At 49.5% G+C, this 18896-nt stretch overlaps 1 protein-coding gene across 1 annotated transcript in view; it reads right to left on the bottom strand.

Annotated features, from left to right (window-relative positions):
• TAB1 (TGF-beta activated kinase 1 (MAP3K7) binding protein 1) overlaps window positions 1–16750 on the bottom strand; it is a 31012-nt gene extending 14262 nt beyond the window's left edge. The window contains exons 1-4 of the mRNA XM_003264773.3: window positions 16654–16750; window positions 2252–2388; window positions 1741–1894; window positions 521–607 (exon numbers count right to left, since the gene is read on the bottom strand). Of these exons, the coding sequence (XP_003264821.1) occupies window positions 521–607; window positions 1741–1894; window positions 2252–2388; window positions 16654–16686 (411 nt within the window). The 5' untranslated portion in view covers window positions 16687–16750. The remainder of the gene's footprint in view (window positions 1–520; window positions 608–1740; window positions 1895–2251; window positions 2389–16653) is intronic.
• Window positions 16751–18896: the final 2146 nt, after the last annotated feature.

Raw genomic sequence — 18896 nt, forward strand, 5'->3', positions numbered from 1 at the left:
GCCCACCTCGGCCTCCCAAAGTGCTGGGATTACAGGCGTGAGCCACTGTGCCCAGCCTCCCTTTGCTCTTAAGAGCAAAGATCCGAGGGCCCGAAGGACAGACAGACAGATGGTTCATGGCACAGCCAAGATGAAGCCTGTGCTGCAGCTCCAGGGGAAGGTTCTTCCAGAAAGCCGGAGATGACCTAACTCACAGCACAGAGGTAAGCGCTACAGGTGGTAGTGGGCGATGTGAGCAGGTGGGTGACAAGGGTGGGGACCCATTCAGGTCGCAGGACTGGGAAAAGCCCTTCCTCATGTCCACCACTGCCCAGCCACTGCTGAGCTTTAGCGTGCAGCTGCCCACAGCAGAGCAACAAGGTCCCTCACCTGTGGCCACCTACCAGTGTCCCCCAGTAGGAACTGCTCCCTAACTCCTGCTGCTCTGGCCCAGTAATGTTAAAACAAAGTAGATGAGTCCATGCTCCTTGCAAAGCTGGGCCTGGACTTGACTCCCCTGGGTGTCAGCTGGGGAAATTACCTCTGGCAATTGCGACTGGAGGCTTGCCTTCTCAGCCAAGGCGTCGTCAATGGACTCCAGGAAGCTCCTCTCCACGACATCGAAGGCCTAGAGGGACACAGGACAGGGCAAAGGCTGGTTCAAAACACCACTGTCACTGGTGCTAAAATGCCCTCTATTAATAATAGCAACAGGTTCGCTGTATTCACTGCAGGTTCTTGTGTGATGGAGCTTTCCACATTTCAGTCCTGCCTCTGGCCCAGCACTGCAAGGCACCAGCTGCTTCTTGCAGATCAATGTCTTTGACAAAGCCCTTCAGCCTCATAGGGGTGTGCGCCCTGCAGAGGCAGCACTGCAGAGGGCTGGGAGGCAGGAGACAGTGCGGAAGCTAAGAGCAAAGGCTTGGCGTAGGCCCAGCTGGTGTGACCTCTGGCCCCCTCAGTCTCACACAACGGAGGTTAAGTGTTGTTCCGGGGGTGAGGTAAGACAGTTCACCCTGGCACTCAGCAAGGCAACTGCTCAGAGAAACTGCCAGGCCTATGACAGCTCGTGTGATTACTACAACTTCTTTCTGAGAGACTTCTGTCAAACCCTGCCGGCCCCAGGACACTGGTGACACTGACACCTCCCGCCGTGTGAGATCTGCTGAGAATCACTGGAATGGAGCCTGAGGTCGTGAAGGGCAGGAAAAGGCTGGCACCACCCCTCTCCGGGAACAGAAGCCCATTCTCTCATCTAAAATGGGCCTGAGACATGCTCCTGAAAGGAGATGCCAGGAGGAAAACTCCCAACAGTGCAAGCAGAAAGGTGGAAGCAGTCAGTGAGGATGGCAGCCCCTCAGAAAGGGGAGGCAAGGTCTTTCCTGAACGCCCAGGGATGCATCCTGCACCTGCAGGCTGAGCATCTGACCACATAGGAAAGAAAGGGGTAGATCTAAATGACCCCATTTCTACCAGGCCTTGCCCTGCTCCCACCTCACACCTCTCTCCAAGCTCCCATCCCTAAATCCCCCCGTCTCCAGCAGTACCTCCTCTGCCAGCCATTGAAGGCCTGCTGCTCACTGGTTGGTCCTGGACTCCTGTTGGGTGGAGGGGGCCTATGCTGGGAGCTGCTCCTCTACCGGGGTGAAGGGGCCGGCAGGATCTTCACACCAACCCTGGCAACATGCTAGAAGTGCAGGGCCCAAGCCCTGGGGTGGGGGACGTGATGTGGCTGGGTCGTTGCCAGCCCGGCACCATTACCTGCAGCAGCACGCGCCGCACGTCAGCCTCGGCATGCTCGGCATTCAGCTGGCCCAGCAGGAGCTCTGCGGACAGCCGCTGGGCCACGAAGTTGGTCACTCGGTTGCCATCATAGCCGTTGAAGACCCCATACAGGAAGCAGTTGTTCTCACTCCTGGAAGAGGGAGAGGGCAGAGGGAGGCCTGAGACCAGGGTCTCATGGAGGTGGAGGGAGAAAGGGAAAGGAATTGGGGGAGACTAAAGCTACAGCAGCTGCAGCTTCAGGGGCCCTCCTGGGTCCCCCTGCTTTGGCCATCACTTAACTCTGGCTATGACCTTCTGGGATACCCTCCTCCCCATGCTCACGCTACCCCATCAGAGCAGGCCCTTGGCAGGACAGCAGCAGAGGCCACCTCTCACGGGCCACATGTCACTGGCAAGCCCAGACGAGAAAGCTGCAAGGTCGCTGTCTTTCCTTGCTTGCAAACCAACCAACTCTGCGGGCCCAACACAGAAATGCTGGCACACACACCTGAACTTGAGCCAGCTGTCCTCTGGCGGGTGGCTCTCAGTGCCCTTGCCATCAGCAGAGTAGCTGCGGTTGGAGGCTGAGCCAACCCCAGAGAGGTGGCAGAGAGGCAGGTCATCTGTCCAGCTGGGCTGCTGCTCCTGGGGAAGGACACCAGGAAGCTGTGAGGCGCCACCGCACCTGCAGGGTAGACCCCACTTCACCTATTCCTTCTGCAATAAAAACCTAGCAGGCCCGCAGCCCTACACAGAGGGTTCCACTTCCTTCTGGAAAACAATAATGTTTGTATGAACAGACACCTGCAGAAGGGTTTGCTGTTTTTATGGCTAGTCTACAAACTGGTTTCCTAGGAAAACTGAAAGACTCCAGCATTCCCAAATGTAAGGCGCAGCAATGACCTCCAGGAATGAGCCATTATGAAACCTAGTGAAACACACACAAACGTCACAGACTCTTGGCAGGAAACTCTGGGGACCCCACCTCTTACTGCACTGGCTCCAAATGCACACTACAAAGAAATCCCTTGAGCATTGGTTACCAACACTGCAGGCTGCAGGCCCCACCCTAAAAATGACTGATCTGGGCAGGGCCGCTCCCCATGGGTGATGCTTTCAGGTGACCTAAGATCCAACTTATAAGCTAGTCTCAGTCATTCTCTCTGGCACTGGGACCTCCAAGTGCCAGGGAGAGTAACTGAAACTGGCTTTTAAGTCGGAGTTTATGAGCTAGTTTATAAGACATCCTCATGCCACCCCAATGTCCTCTCCCATCTCCCCTGCGACATCCTTCCCTCCCAGTCCTGAATGCCTGCAGCCCTGTCCATCCCCTGCTCTTTGCCTCCACATGAACACCCTCCTTCTTCTTCCCTAGCAATTCTCCGGGTCCTTCGGGACTCTTTGGCTCAGGAGTCACCACCTCCAGGAGGTCCTCCTTCAGGATGACCCTACCCAGGACTGGCTGATGGCCCTCTCATGTACCCCAATGGCACCCTGATGCCAGCACCCCTGCCTGTCTGCAATGCCCATTCCACCCCATAGGATCTCAAACCAGGCTGTTCAGCATAATCACTGCAGAGCTTTAAACACACTCACACAGCGGTCCAGGCCCTGGCCCCATCCCTGGCCCAAACACAATTTCTGAATTTTCCAAATCTCCCTAGGGTACATCCTGAGCATCTGTATTTTTTAAGCCCCAGGAACAACTTTGATGCAAGGCCGAGGTGCGATTCCCTGCCTCTCCCTGAAAGCTTGCCCCAAATCTGGCCTCCTACCTGAGAACTGCGCCTTGTTCACAAGGGCACTCCCAGGACCACCGTGCAGAACTAGAGCAAACTGGAATAACTGGGAGAACCACGGTTCAATTTCAAGGAAAATAAAATTTGTATTGGCTGGGTGCAGTGGCTCACGCCCGTAATCCCAGCACTTTGGGAAGCTGAGGTGGGTGGACCATTTGATGTCAGAAATTCGAGACTAGCCTGGCCAACCTGGTGAAACTCCATCTCTGTCTCGTTAAAAACACAAAAAAATTAGCCAGGTGTGGTGGTGCATGCCTGTAATCCCAGCTACTGTGGAGGCTGAGGCAGGAGAATCACTTGAACCCAGGAGTCGGAGGTTGCAGTGAGCTGAGATCATGCCACTGCACACTAGCCTGGGTGACAAGAGTGAGATTCTGTCTCAAAAAAAAAAAAAATTTGTATTGAAAGCTTTATTGAAATATTAAACAAACACAAGCTAGAGAAACCAGATAAGAGAAAGAAATAGAGGGCATCCAAATTGGCAAGGAAGACGTTAAATGATCCTTGTTTGCAGACGATATAATCTTACATTTGGAAAAACCTAGACTCCACCAAAAAACTATTAGAACTGATTAAACAAATTCAGTAAAGTGGCAGGATATGGGTCAGGCACGGTGGCTCAAGCCTGTAATCCCAGCACTTTGGGAGGCCGAGGCAGGTGGATCATGAGGTCAGAAGATCGTGACCATCCTGGCTAACATGGTGAAACCCTATCTCTACTAAAAATACAAAAAATTAGCCGGGTGTGGTGGCGGGTGCCTGTAGTCCCAGCTACTTGGGAGGCTGAGGCAGGAGAATGGCATGAACCCAGGAGGCGGAGCTTGCAATGAGCCGATATCGTGCGACTGCACTCCAGCCTGGGTGACAGAGCGAGACTCCATCTCAAAAAAAAAAAAAAAAAAAAAAAAAGTTGCAGGATATGGAATCAACATACAAAAATCAGTAGTATTTCTATATGCTAACAGTGAATAATGTGTAAAACAAATAAAACACACACAGATACTGTGTGCAACTTCTTACAAGTTATTGTTAAGTCTTCCAGAAAGGATGTGGAAACCACTTCGACAGGCTTTTGCAATCAGATATATAAAAATCCTGTGGTTAGCTTTTGTGGCAAATTGTAGCTTCTGTTTAGTTATATACTGATAGGAGTGACTTCACTTTTTTTCATGTAATTGGTTTTATTCTGCTTTTATCTATTTTGGTGCTTCAGCTCTACATTTTGCACCCTGGAGCAACTTCTGCAGGGTGTGGGAGTTTGTTTTATTTTTACATTAACATGGAGTAAAACTGGCTTTTGGGGCACGCACATCTGTGAATGTTGACACATGTAGAGATGTGTGTAACTACCACCACTCTCAGGATACAGGGCAGCTCCACTCGCAACGCACTCCCTCCCCTAATCCCTGGCAACCTGTTTTCCACTACTATGGCTTTGTCTTTTTAAGAATGTCATATTAAACGCCAGGTGCGGTGGCTCACGCCTGTAATCCCAGCACTTTGGGAAGCCAAGAGGGGCTCATCACTTGAGGCCAGGAATTTGAGACCAGCCTGGCCAATGTGGCGAAACCCCGTCTCTACTAAAAATACAAAAATCAGCCGGGCATGGTGGCGCACACCTGTAATTCCAGCTACTCAAGAGGCTGAGGCATGAGAGTCACCTGAACCCGAGGGGCAGAGGTTGCCATGAGCTGAGATTGCACGCCACTGCACTCCAGCCTGGGCGACGGAGTGAGACTCTGTCTCCAATGTCACACAATGTCACATAAATTAAATGATGCAGTAAACGTGACCTCCTGAGACTGGCTTCTTTCACTCAACATTATGTCTCTAAGATTCATCCAAGTTGTTAGCTTGTGTGCACCAACAGTCTATCTCTCTCTTTCACAGAGTAATATACCATTGTTTGGATGTAGTATAGTTTGTTTATCCATTCATCCACTGAAGGACATTTGGGCTGTTTCATTTCTTGTAAGTATGAAGAAATGTGCTATAAACATTTATACAGGTTTTTGTATGAATGTAACTTTTCATTTATCCAGGGTAAATACTTAGGAGTGAGAGGGCTGGCTCATATGGTAAGTGTATGTCTAACTTTATAAGAACCTGCCAAACTGTTTTCCAGAGCAGCTGAACCATTTGCATTTCCAATGTTGAGTTCCGGCTGCTCCACGTCCTTGCCACCATGTGGTATTGTCTTTTTCTGAATTTAGATATTCTAAGAGGTGGGTAGTGGTAGCTCATCGTGACTTTAATCTGCACTGCTAACGGCTAACGACATTGAGTATCTTTCACGTGTTTGTTTGGCACCAACTCGTCCTCTTTGGTGAAGTGCAAGTTTTTTGCCTATTTTTAAATTAGGTTATTTTCTTAACTATTGTGTTCTGAGAGTTCTTTTTATTTGTAACTTAGCATTTCATTCACTCAGAATCGGCTTCCTTATATCCACAAGTCTTGTTGGGATGTTTACTGGAACTGTTTTAAATCTACAGATCAATTTGGGGAAAGCAGACATTGTCACTATGTTGAGTCTTCTAATCCATTAACATGGTGTGTCTCTACACTTATTTATGTCTTCATTGGGTAACTTTTATTTTTTTTTATTAACACAATTTTACTACAAGGTCTGAAAAGCTACTAACGCCTTCTAATAGCCTTTGAAAACAGACAATTTAACCAAACCCTACTAATGGAAATGAAAAAAAAAAAAAAGGAAGATGAAATGGCAATAAGTGCTAGCTGAGCCAAGTATGTCACAACTAAATTAAAAAAAAAAAAAAGAAGTAGAAATGGCAACAATTCTGCTCAGCTCCTCATGACACCAGGCTTAAATTTAACACTTTCAGTTCAAGCAACGCCAAAAGAAAAACTGCTGGCCCGGCACAGTGGCTCACGGCTGTAATCTCAGCACTTGGGGAGGCTGAGGCAGGTGGATCTCTTGAGGTCAGGAGTTTGAGACCAGCCTGGGCAATGTGGCAAAATCCTGTCTCTACTAAAAATATAAAAATTAGCCAGGTGTGGTGGTGCGCACCTGTAATCCCAACTACTCAGGAGGCTGAGGCAGGAGAATCGCTTGAATGCAGGAGGTGGAGGTTGCAGTGAGCTGAGATCACGCCACTGCACTCCAGCCTGGGTGACAGAGTGAGACTCAGTCTCAAAAAGAAGAAGAAAAACGGCTTTGTAGTAACACAAAATTGGGTCAGTTCTAATCTTGAACTGTTTCATTTTAAAGCAAAATTAATGCCTCTCTTAACATAAATGGGAACTTAAGTCTTCAGGACCCACATGATATTATGTGATTACAGTACATTAAATCACTACATACATTCTTTCAACAAATAACTGCTGAGCATTTGCAACAGTCTGGCAGTATTCTGGGTACTGCGGACACAGAAGAGAAAACAGAGAGGTTCCTTATTTGAAGCCTCCCTTCTAGGGAGAGAGAGAATTCAAACACACAATACAATAATAAACAAGGCAATCTCAGACAGGGCTACGTGCTAGGGAGAAAACACACCATGGTAACGGGACACAGCGTGATGGGCGGGGGGGCCTCTAGATGAAGTGGTCACAAAAGCAGACCTCTCTGGGGAGGTGACGTCTGAGCCAGACCTGAATGACTATGGGGCAGTGACCTTCTAGAAGGCAGAGAAGGAGCCTTCCAGGCAGAGGGAACGGCACGTAAAAAGACCCTAAGATGGAAAAAAGCATGTCAGGTTTACGGAAGCACGAGAAGGCTGGTGTGGCCTCTCTAGTGAGCACCGGGGAAAGACGCTCCATGCCATGTTTGCAAATACATGTGCACGTATGTGCCTGGGTGGGAGGGCAGTGCAAGGCCTCTGGGCCATGGGAATGAGTTAATAACCAGTGAATTAAGTATTCTTCAGGTAACTGATATGTTGCCAATTATCCACTATGTCTTAGATCTGCTTAGTATATTTTCATTTCCAGCGAGCTCACAAAAGTCTCCTATAACCAGACAAATATACTTCCAAAGGTAGCTCCTTTTCTAGTCTGTCTCCCGCCACCAGCTGGAATGAAATTAAATATGAGGTTAAGCAGAAGTACAAAAGCATCTCCCCAGTCAGGAGTATCCCATGTCTTCCTCCTGAAAAGATGGCCAAAGAAGTCAATATTTAGCACCCCAAAGTGCCACAGGTGTTTTAAAGCATGGGAGGAAAATATATTTCTATTTTCTAGAACCCTGTGATTAAAAATGAGATTAAGATGGATTGAACTCATCCTCTCATATGAGATGAATAATATTAACGCAAATGTGTCGCCACAACGCAAAACCTGTCTTCGATACTGCAATCACAGTTACTTCCTCTGCCAGTATCTAACTCCCATAAGAGACAGACACAGGCTTCCAAGGACTTGAATCTTTCTAAAAAAATCCATACCTTCCCAGCCAAATAAATATCACCCAAGCAACTTATGGGTCTGTTCCACATTAGACATACACTATTAAAAAAGGCCAGTGAGGCCAGGCACGGTGGATCAATCCTGTAATCCCAGCACTTTGGGAGGCTGAGGTGGGTGGATCACCAGGTCAGGAGTTCAAGACCAGGCTGGCCAATATGGTGAAATCCCGTCTCTACTAAAAATATAAAAATTAGCCGGGCGTGGTGGCAAGCGCCTGTAGTCTCAGCTACTCGGAAGGCTGAGGCAGAAGAATCACTTGAACCCAGGAGGCGGAGGTTGCAGAGAGCCGAGATCGTGCACACCACTGCACTCCAGCCTGGATGACAGAGCAAGACTCCGTCTCAAAAAAAAAAAAAAAAAAAAAGCCAGTGAAATTGTCTTCCACAAGTAAAAAAAGAAACAAGCTCAAACACCAACTGAGGAACTTACCGTGTTGGTGTGTCATGGCACAAGAACAATTCATCTAAGAGCGTTTCACAACAGGAGACCAGGAGTAAGCTGATGATCTACTGACCACTGTATGCTGTGCCATATTGGGCTGATGTGGGAATAACAAACTTTCCCAAATGAGAAAACCTGTGTGTCTGACGGCAATCAATCCACCGAGCGCGTGCCTTGTTCATTAAGTACCTGTGAATACTGTCTAGATATTTCAACACTGCTGAGTACTTTTTAAAGAAATCTGATTTTCATAATGTTGAGGAGCAATATTTCGGGAATTTATTATTTTATAAACTGGCAAATGGTGTTTGGGTCAGTAAGTATGGACACTAGTGCTATTGCTTATCTAAGGAGTCTTGGTCCATTCTTGGTAAAAACACTCCAGAAAACAGAAACTGATGGCTCCTTTCTGAACATGCTGCTCTAGGTATACTTCAGCCCTAACGCTGGCAACTTACTCAGTGGGGAACGCTTCATTAAGATCAGGGCCATAGGGCTGGGCGTGGTGGCTCACACGTGTAATCCCAGCACTTTGGGAGGCCGAGGCGGGCAGATCATGAGGTCAAGAGATTGAGACCATCCTGGCTAACATGGTGAAACCCCGTCTCTACTAAAAATACAAAAAAATTAGGTGGGCGTGGTGGTGGGCGCCTGTAGTCCCAGCTACTCCAGAGGCTGAGGCAGGAGAATGGTGTGAACCCGGGAGGCGGAGCCTGCAGTGAGCCGAGATCACGCCACTGCACTCCAGCCTGGGCGACAGAGCGACACTCCGTCTCAAAAATAAAAAATAAATAAATAAATAAAGAAAGAAAGAGTAAGAAAAAAATTACCCAAGGAGCGTATGTAAAAATACCCATGGTAAGGCAAAGCCTGTCCTTTTCTGTCTTTTTAAGTCCTATCTACCCTAAAGGCACTGCTCAAATCCAACTAGGGCCAGAGGCCCATGATTCCCAAAACTCAATCATCCACTCACCATCTTCAAGAAATTATCTTTCACTGAAACGATTCTTTTTTGCGACAGAGTCTCACTCTGTCGCCCAGGCTGGAGTGCAGTGGCACCATCTCGGCTCACTGCAAGCTCCGCCCCTCCAGGTTTAAGCAATTCTCTGCCTCAGCCTCCGGAATAGCTGGGATTACAGGCGCGTGTCACCATGCCCAGCTAATTTTTTGTAATTTTAGTAGAGACAGGGTTTCACCATCTTGGCCAGGCTGGTCTTGAACTCCTGACCTTGTGATCCACACGCCTTGGCCTCCCAAAGTGCTGGGATTACAGGCGTGAGCCACCACACCCGGCCTTTTTTTTTTTTTTTTTTAAAGAGACATGGTCTCACTTTGTCACCCATGATGGAGTATAATGGCACAATCATGGCTCATTGCAGCCTTGAAATCCTAGACATCAGCTATCCTCCTGCCTCAGCCTCTCGAGTAGCTGAGACTACAGGTATATCACCACACCCAGTTGATTTCATTTTGAATGTGAACTTTTCCAGTATTATAGGTGGAAAACCAGTAATACTTGCCACATCTAGACGATAATAAAAAAACAAGGTTATTCACTTTTAGCTGAACCTACTGCTGGCTATATTGCTGAAGCCCTGTTCTATGTTTAAAAATGGGACTGGGGGTGGATCAACAAGTATCAGAAAGATGTGAGGGACATACTAGGATCAAACCAAGTTTTTTTTTTTTTATATCTTTAGAAAGTCTGAGAGAGAACAGAAAAGCACACAGTCTTCTCAATTTGTAAGATCACTTTTGTTTGCGGCCACAAACCACCTCGCTGTAAGTCCCAGACACTGGGAAAACACTGCCCAAGACCATGGGGTCCTCCCCTGAGAAACCCATCCCAGTGGCCCCGCTCTGCATGCTGGGCGCCCCACTCGCTGGCCATTCACCAAGCGGCCCTGTGGCAACCACTGTGCTATAGCCTGGTATTGTTAATTAGATTATCTTATTTCACTGATTTGAAGACCTACATTTTCCACATGTTAACATCTCTGGAGTTGGTATGCTACAAGTTAATTAGCTGTGAGTTCTCTTTCTGAGCAATAGACAAAACATTGATGTGTCCTTAAAATATTGGTGTCTTAGATCCAATGACACATGGGCAGTTTCTCATGTAATTCGGGCGCTCGCCAGACACTGATTCACTACAGTGGCCGGAGAACCTAAGGAGGGTCTACCAGTGTGGGAGTGAGAGTATCTGGTCTTCTCTGTGTTCCCCAGCGGACTCACGCTGCTGCAGCTGAGTGGGCTTGGATCGTGTTCTCCCGTCTCTTTCCATCTCCGTCGAGGATTAGCCATACCGAGCGTCCATTGCTGATTCCATTAAAGCCTACAGGACTGCCAAGTCTCTCGCTTCCTTCCTCCACATTTCTGAACAATTTTCAGAAAGGTCATGTACTTTCTATTCACACAAACCACCCACCCCTCCACCCCTGCACACACTGATGCATACTTTCTCCCACGCCCCCAAATGCCAGGCCTGCCAGCACCAGCCGTGAGCGGCGCTGGAGCGCAGGGAGCAAGAGTCTGCGAGAAGCTGAGAAGGGGGCGTCTCTCACTCAGCACAGCCTCATCGTGGAGCCACTGCAAGACACACACCAGTGAACACAGGACTTAACTCTTCCATGTCTGAGAAATGAACTGCTCATGAGAAATTTCACAAAAATATGTTAAGAAGCCTGTTTCAAAAGACCTAATTTTGATTTGATTTTGTGAACGAGTTTCCAAAATTAGTGTTTTGGTATGAAAAGCTTCTACAGTGATCCAACAGTATTTAACCCAACAAGGCCTTTACAAACACCCTGTGCATGATGTAAGCATTCACTCCTCATGTACATATGTGTCCATGTCACATAATAGTTCATAAAGTACCCACAGAGACTCATCTCCAAGTCCTGGGCAGCAGAAATAGACAAAGAATGCTTCCAAGCTCAGGCCACAGCTTGAATACCAAATTATGCTATGAAAAGGCCAAGTGTTTTTGTGGTGAAAGCACCCACATTCCTTAGAAGCGAAAAGGAAGCTCAGAAAGGGAGACTCACAACCCCAGGAAGAGGGCTCGGAGCAAGGGAGCAGCAGACCTTTCTCTCCAAAAAGCTTCCAAGGCCCCAACGCCCCCACCACCTCCAACCTTCTGGATGACCCACTTCTCTGAGACCAGCTCCACTCCTGGCCCCCACTTCTCCCACCAGAGTTTTCACTGAAGGTTCTCCATGTCGTCATCCTAAAGAGCTCCTCATTCATTCTTAAAGGGGCTAATAATCATTGTGGACACTTCCAATGTGCTAGGGCAGCAGCTGGGTGTATGCAATGGGTATAGGTGGTGCCCTCATGGACCTTTTTATTTTAGTGGCTATGTATTTATTTTAACATCCTTTAGATAAATTACACAGATAGCACCTGTGAGCTCAGATATAATTGCTCAGGACACGTCGAAGTTTAAAAAATTGATTTTAAGCTTACTTTCTTTTTTTTTTTTTTTGAAACAGGGTCTTGCTGTGTCACCCAGCCTGGAGTGCAGTGAGGGGATCATAGCCTCATTACAACCTCAAACTTCTGGGCTCAGGCAATCAGCCCATTCAGTCTCCTAAGTACTACAGGCACATATCACTATGCCTCACTAATTTTTTTTAAAGACAGAATCTCACTATGTTGCCCGAGCTGATCTGGAACTCCTGGCCTCAAGTGATCCTCCTGCCTCAGCCTCCCAAAGGGCTGGGATTCCGGGCATGAGCCACCATGCCTAGCCTGATTTTCTTTTTTCTAATTAAGTAACAGTACAGGCAAAATCAAACTCTTGATTCCCCCTGCCCCAGGGTGCCCCTCTTCCAGGGCTCCCTCACCCAGTAAATGGCACCACTGTTGTTTAAACCAAAACCTTAAGAGTCCTTTTTGACTCTTCTTCCTCTGTCACACATCTCACATTCAATCCATCAGCAAATCACGTCAGCTCTTCCTCCAAAACACAACTGGAATCTGATACTTCCCACCATTCCTCTGCCATGCCCATGGCCAAGCCACCTTCTCGCACCTGGATGACTCTAGGAGTCTCTTAGGAGGTCCCAGGCTTCCACTCTCACCACTCAAACTCAAAAGAGGGATTTTTCGGCCGGGCATGGTGGCTCACGCCTATAATCCCAGCACTTTGGGAGGCCGAAGCAGGCGGATCATGAGGTCAGGAGATCGAGACCATCCTGGCTAACACGGTGAAATCCTGTCTCTACTAAAAAAAAATACAAAAAGTTAGCTGGGTGTGGTGGCAGGCGCCTGTAGTCCCAGCTACTCGGGAGGCTGAGGCAGGAGAATGGAGTGAACCTGGGAGGCGGAGCTTGCAGTGAGCTGAGATAGTGCCACTGCACTCCAGCCTGGGTGACAGAGCGAGACTCCATCTCAAAAAAAAAAAAAAAAAAAAAAAAAAAAAAAAAAAAAAAAAAGAGGGATTTTTCTCCAATCATTAGTCACATCACATCAGGTCCCTACTCAATCTGCTCCCCATGAAAGCTTCACATCACATGAAGAATGGAATCCAAAGGCCACATCAGGACCTATGAAGCCCAGCATGGCCCCCGGCTCCCTCAGACCTCAGCTACTCCCAAACTCCCCCAAGGCACTCCACCCAGCTGCACCAGCACCCGAGGCTCCTGAAACAGCAGCTTTTGCATCTCCTGCTCCCTTGGGCAGGAATGCTGCCCCCATTTCCCCCTTTTCATCTCATCAAATGTAGAGAAGTCTTCCCGTACCACCCTGTCCAAAATGGCACCCCCAGCATTCTGTGTGTGAATCTAGACTGTTCCTCATAGCACCACCTGATGCTGTAGTTTGGATATTACAAAATCACAGATGATCTGTATCTGTTCAGTGCTCACTGTCTGTCCCCTTTACTAGACCATCAGCTCCACAAAGGCGGTGTCTCCTGCACCTGTAGGGTGCCTAGCACATAGTGAGTGCTCAGGGACATTTAAGGGAACGAACAGCAGACATTCACTCATAGCAGCACTGAACGTAGAAGTTTCTGGTTAGCGGGCGACCAAGCCAGGCTAGTAGTGGAATGTGTCAGTTCCTTTAACACCAACAATACTCCCCAGAGTCCTCTTGGTTTGGAGAAACTAAGGCTCAGGGACGTAAAGTGATTTGCCCAAAGCCAGTATTAGACTAACACTGTTTTATCAGGCTGAAAGGTCTGGGTCCTTTTGAACACATCAAGCTTTCCTTAGAACCTCTTTGTGGCCGGGCGCAGTGGCTCACACCTGTAATCCCAGCACTTTGGGACCCCCAGATGGGCGGACTGCTCGAGGCCAGGAGTTCACAACCAGCCTAGGCAACGTGGTGAAACCCTGTCTCTACTAAAAATACGAAAGTTAGCTGGTGTGGTGGTGCACACCTGTAATCCCAGCTACTTGGGAGGCTGAGGCACAAGAATCACTTGAACCCAGGAAGCAGAGGTTGCAGTGAGCCGAGATCACACCACTTCACTCCAGTCTGGGTGACAGAGTGAGATCCTGTCTCCCCCATACTCCCATAAAAAAGGTTTTTGCTTCAAAAGACTTTTCAAGGTACTACAGTGCCTACGATGATGCTCCCACCAAATGATCTACCAAGTGGCCCCAGCATGCCCTTGCAAATGCCATTCCTGTGAACCCCCACTGACCCAGACAAATTAGGCCACTCTGCAGCCCCTCAATACATAGACTTGTAGTACTAATTGTATTTAACTTGTGAAAAGCTTAGCAAACACATGCACACACATTTAAACACCAGTCCTCAGCTGGATGCGGTGGCTCATGCCTGTAATCCCAGCACTTTGGGAGGCCAAGGCAGGCGGATTGCTTGAACCCAGGATTCTAGACCAGCCTGGGCAACATGGCGAAACCCCATCTCTAGGAAGAAAAACAAAAACAAAAACACACGTGTCAAGAAAACACACACACACGTCCTCCCGGAATGGCCCTCCTCTCCTCTGCTTGGCAAACTCCTCTCATCCTTTAAAGCCTCTAAAATTCTCTGCTGTCTGCCCAGGGCTCTTGACACAGGTCTACAATAACACGACAGTGCCCCAGGTATTGTACCAGTGGCATATGCTCCTTCTCCCAAGCTGATCTGCAAATGCAGTGAGGGTGGGCACCACGCCTCATTCATCTTTGCCCAGTAGCCACAGACCAGCAGCCCTCACAGCCATCTCTGAATGCAGGTGTCTGAGCTGAGTTGCTCTCCCCAGACTTGAGACAGTGGATGTGACATCAGCAAGCCCTACACACCACCTGGACATCCATACAACCTGTGAGAGGGATGTCCTGATCATCATGAGGGTGGAGGGGCCGTCTGAGGACATCCCTGCCATCCCTTTGCCTTGCACCAAGATGCAATGTGTTTAAAACTAACTATTCTTTCTTTAAAAAAGGCCACCACCACCTGGAGAAACACATTCTGGGGCTAGTAGAGCTGGCCTTCTGCCTAACACAATTCTCTTTGGTTCCATCACACCCAGGAAGGCGAGAAGCTGGCAGCCACCTGCTCTACGTGACCCAGGTGGCTGCTCTCTTCTCAGCAAGCCAACTCAGCCTGCACCATTTACCATTTTCCCTCCCAATGTCACAATCCAGCCAGCGTTTCCCAAATGCTAACTATAGTAGGGACATTTATACAGGGACCTTGCCTTCTGGGAGCTTACAAAGCAGAGGGCCAGCCGTCTAAAGTCAATGCCAACTCAGTAACCAGACAGACCTGCCCAGCAGTAATAAAGGGGCAGCAAAGGTGTGGAGGGGAAGACAGCAATCCCCACTGGGGAGGCCTGGGAACTGTGCTCCTGGAAGAATAATTTCAAGGCTCTGCTTCCAGGTTATCCCTGAGCCAATGTCTGCTCACCTCTGTGAAGCCAAGGGCGAGCACTGGACCTGGCTACAAACGTTGACTCATCCTTTCACAAATGTATTTATTGAGTGCCCAGCACATGGTGGTAGATATTAACAGACACAGCGGTAAACAAGAGATCACACGTCCCTGTCTTCAAGAAGTTTACTTTCTTTTTGTTTTTTTTTTGAGACACAGTCTTGCTGTGTCACCCAGGCTGGAGTGCAGTGGCGCGATCTTGGCTTACTGAAAGCTCCACCTCTTGGGTTCAAGCTATTCTCCTGCCTCAGCCTCCCGAGTAGTTGGGACTACAAGCGTCCGCCACCACGCTCAGCTAATTTTTGTATTTTTAGTAGAGACGGGGTTACACCATGTTGGCCAGGATGGTCTCTATCTCCTGACCTCGTGATCCACCCGCCTCAGCCTCCCAAAGTGCTGGGATTACAGGCGTGAGCCACCGCGCCTGGCGGAGTTTACTTTCTAGTATAGAGGGCAGACAAGTCTATAGGCAATTCTAACAGAGTGCCATGCACAGGAAGGACCCAGGAGGCCGGCACCCTACTCTGGTAGGTCAGAGTAGGCCATGGTGCCAACATGTGTGTGCATCTATGTGCACATGCGTGTCATAAGATGCAGGGCCTGGAAGACAGCGCAAAACCCATGAGGGTCCAGACTGGGGGTAGGGATGAGTCTGAAGACAATTCTTCCACTCAGCGCTCTCGCCCTAGGAGAGGGAAACTGAGGCTGAGGGAGACACAGTCAGTTACAGCCAGGACCAGAACCCAGTGTCAGCCACCACTGGTCATTCCTTTAGTACAGCCCAGGGGTTAAGGGGATTTCTGGAATCACACTGCTTGATTTTAATCCTGCCTCAATATATACCATTTGTGTGGCCTTAGGCAAACGACCACCTCTGTGTCTCAGTCTGTCAAATAGGAATAACAGTAGCACCTATCTCAGGGAGCTGCTACGAAAATGAAACTGACAAATGTAAAGCAATTAACACAACGCCAGGGATGCAGTAAGCGGTACACAGTGGATGCCGCTGTTATTATCATTGCACGACTGCTCGGTGCCGCAATGGGCTCGAGACTCGGATAGCTCTGCTGCCACGCGCCGTGTTCCCTTCTGGCTCCAGGACGCTCCCGCCCTCGACGCCCGGCAGCAGCAGCCCACAGCCCCGGCGCCCTTGACCCGGGAGCCGGGCCCGCCGCGCACACACGCCCTAGCCTCGGGAAAGAGAGGGCCAGCCCGAAGAGGGGAGAAGGTGGCTGACACACCCCCCCACGGAGAGGGCGGCTGTCCAAACTCGGAGAAGGAGTCGTTCCTGCACCCGACAGCACCCCCGCCCAGGCTCCCAACCCCAAGCCCGGAGAGCGGGCCGGTTCCTCACACTCTGCAGCAAGCTCCTCCTCTGCGCCGCCATCTTGGAGGAACCCCTGCGGGAGCGCCCGCCTCCCCGCAGAGCAGCGAGTGGGGCGGCTAGAGCGGCCCGAAGGAGGCGAGGATGACCGCGCTGCCGGGGAGCATGCACCCAGCGCCACCCCACGGCCGAAGAGGGATGGGGCCGTAGCAGACCGTGTGCGCAGGCGCGCTCTTGCACGGTTTTTTGTTTTTTTTTTTTTTTCCGGGGCCGATTGCTCCTCGCCCATCTTTATTTTTTATTTTTTGAGATAGGGTCTCACTGTGTCACCCAGGCTGGAGTGCAGTGGCGCGATCACAGCTCCCTGCAACTTCTGCCTCCCAGCTTCAAGCGATTATCCTGCCTCAGCCTCCCGAGTAGCCGGGACTACAGGCATGAGCCACCACGCCCGGCTAATTTTTGTATTTTTAGTAGAGACGAGGTTTCGCCATGTTGGCCAGGCTGGTCTTGAACTCCTGAGGGTTCTTTGTGAACACGGTTGGGACAGGGGAGGACAATTCATTCACTCAGCAAATGCTAGCTTGGTGACCCTGCCTGGCTCTATAGTGGGTTCTGCAGCGAGCAAGACAGGCCTTCAAAAAGCTAACATTTTATGTGATGTGATGTGATGTGATGTGATGTGATGTGATGTGATGTGATGTGATGTGATGTTATTTATGAGACTGAGGCTTGCTCTGTCGCCCAGGCTGGAATGCAGTGGCGTGATCCGGGCTCACTGCAACCTCTGCCTCCTGGGTTCAAGCGATTCTCCTGCCTCAGCCTCCCGGGTAGCTGGGGTTACAGAGGCCCGCCATCACGCCCGGCTAATCTTTTACATTTTTTGTAGAGACGGGGTACCGCTATGTTGGCCAGGCTGGTCTCAAACTCCTGGCCTAAAACGATTCTTCTCCCTGGGCCTCCCAAAGTGGTGGGATTACAAGTGTGAGCCACCCCGCCCAACCTAAAATGTTAACATTTTAATTGGAGAGGACAACATTTATGTATATAAGACATTCCGCCGGGGCGGGCGCGGTGGCTCATGCCTGTAATCCCAGCACTTTGGGAGGCCGAGGCGGGTGGATCACGAGGTCAGGAGATCGAGACCATCCTGGCTAACACGGTGAAACCCCATCTCTACTAAAAATACAAGAAAGTAGCCGGGCATAGTGGTGGGCGCCTGTAGTCCCAGCTACTCGGGAGGCTAAGGCAGGAGAATGGCGTGAACCTGGGAGGCGGAGTTTGCAGTGAGCTGAGATCGCACCACTGCACTCCAGCTTGGGTGACAGAGCGAGACTCCATCTCAAAAAAAAAAAAAAAAAAAAAAACACATTCCAAGTGGTACTAAATGCTAGGAAGAAAAGTTTGTGGATGGTCGCATGGGGGTGAGGTGTTAGCTGGCAATAGTGAAGACCAGGCCAGGTGGATAGGACACCTAGTGCGGAAGTCCCAAGGAAAGGGTGCCTGTGGATTCAAAAAGCACGCTTGTTGGCCGGGCACCGTGGCTCATGCCTGTAATCCCAGCACTTTGGGAGGCCGAGGCCAATGGATCACCTGAGGTCAGGAGTTTGAGATGAGCCCAGCCAACATGGTGAAACCCCATCTCTACTAAAACTATAAAAAAATTAGCTGGGCACAGTGGTGCACGCCTCTAATCCCAGCTACTTGGGAGGCTGAAGCAGGAGAATTGCTTGAACCTGGGAGGTGGAGGTTGCATTGAGTGAGCCGAGATCACTCCACTGCACTCCAGCCCGGGCAACAGAGTGAGACTCTGTCTCAAAAAAAAAAAAAAAAAAGCACACTTGTCACAGGAGCCCATTGTGGCTTGCACAGAGATGGAGGAGAGAGATAAAGGGGCTACAGGGACAGGCTCTGACCAAATGGGCCCTAGGCAGGAGTTTATTCAACTGGAGGACAGAGGGAAGTTGTTGCCTTCTAAGCAAGCCATTGACAGGGTCCCATTGGTAGAGAGAAGTTTGACTCCCAGGTTCAAGCGATTCTCCTGCCTCAGCCTCCCAAGTAGCTGGGATTACAGGCATGTGCCACCACACCTGGCTAATTTTGTATTTTTAGTAGAGATGGGGTTTCTCCATGTTGGTCAGACTGGTCTTGAACTCCTGACCTCAGATGATCCGCCTGCCTTGGCCTCCCAAAGTGCTGAGATTACAGGTGTGAGCCATCGCACCCGGCACCTGCCTGCTTTTTATAAAATTAAACAAACATTCATTTGCAAGCCA

Source organism: Nomascus leucogenys, chromosome 7b, assembly GCF_006542625.1.
Source record: "Nomascus leucogenys isolate Asia chromosome 7b, Asia_NLE_v1, whole genome shotgun sequence".
Classification (NCBI taxonomy): domain Eukaryota; kingdom Metazoa; phylum Chordata; class Mammalia; order Primates; family Hylobatidae; genus Nomascus; species Nomascus leucogenys.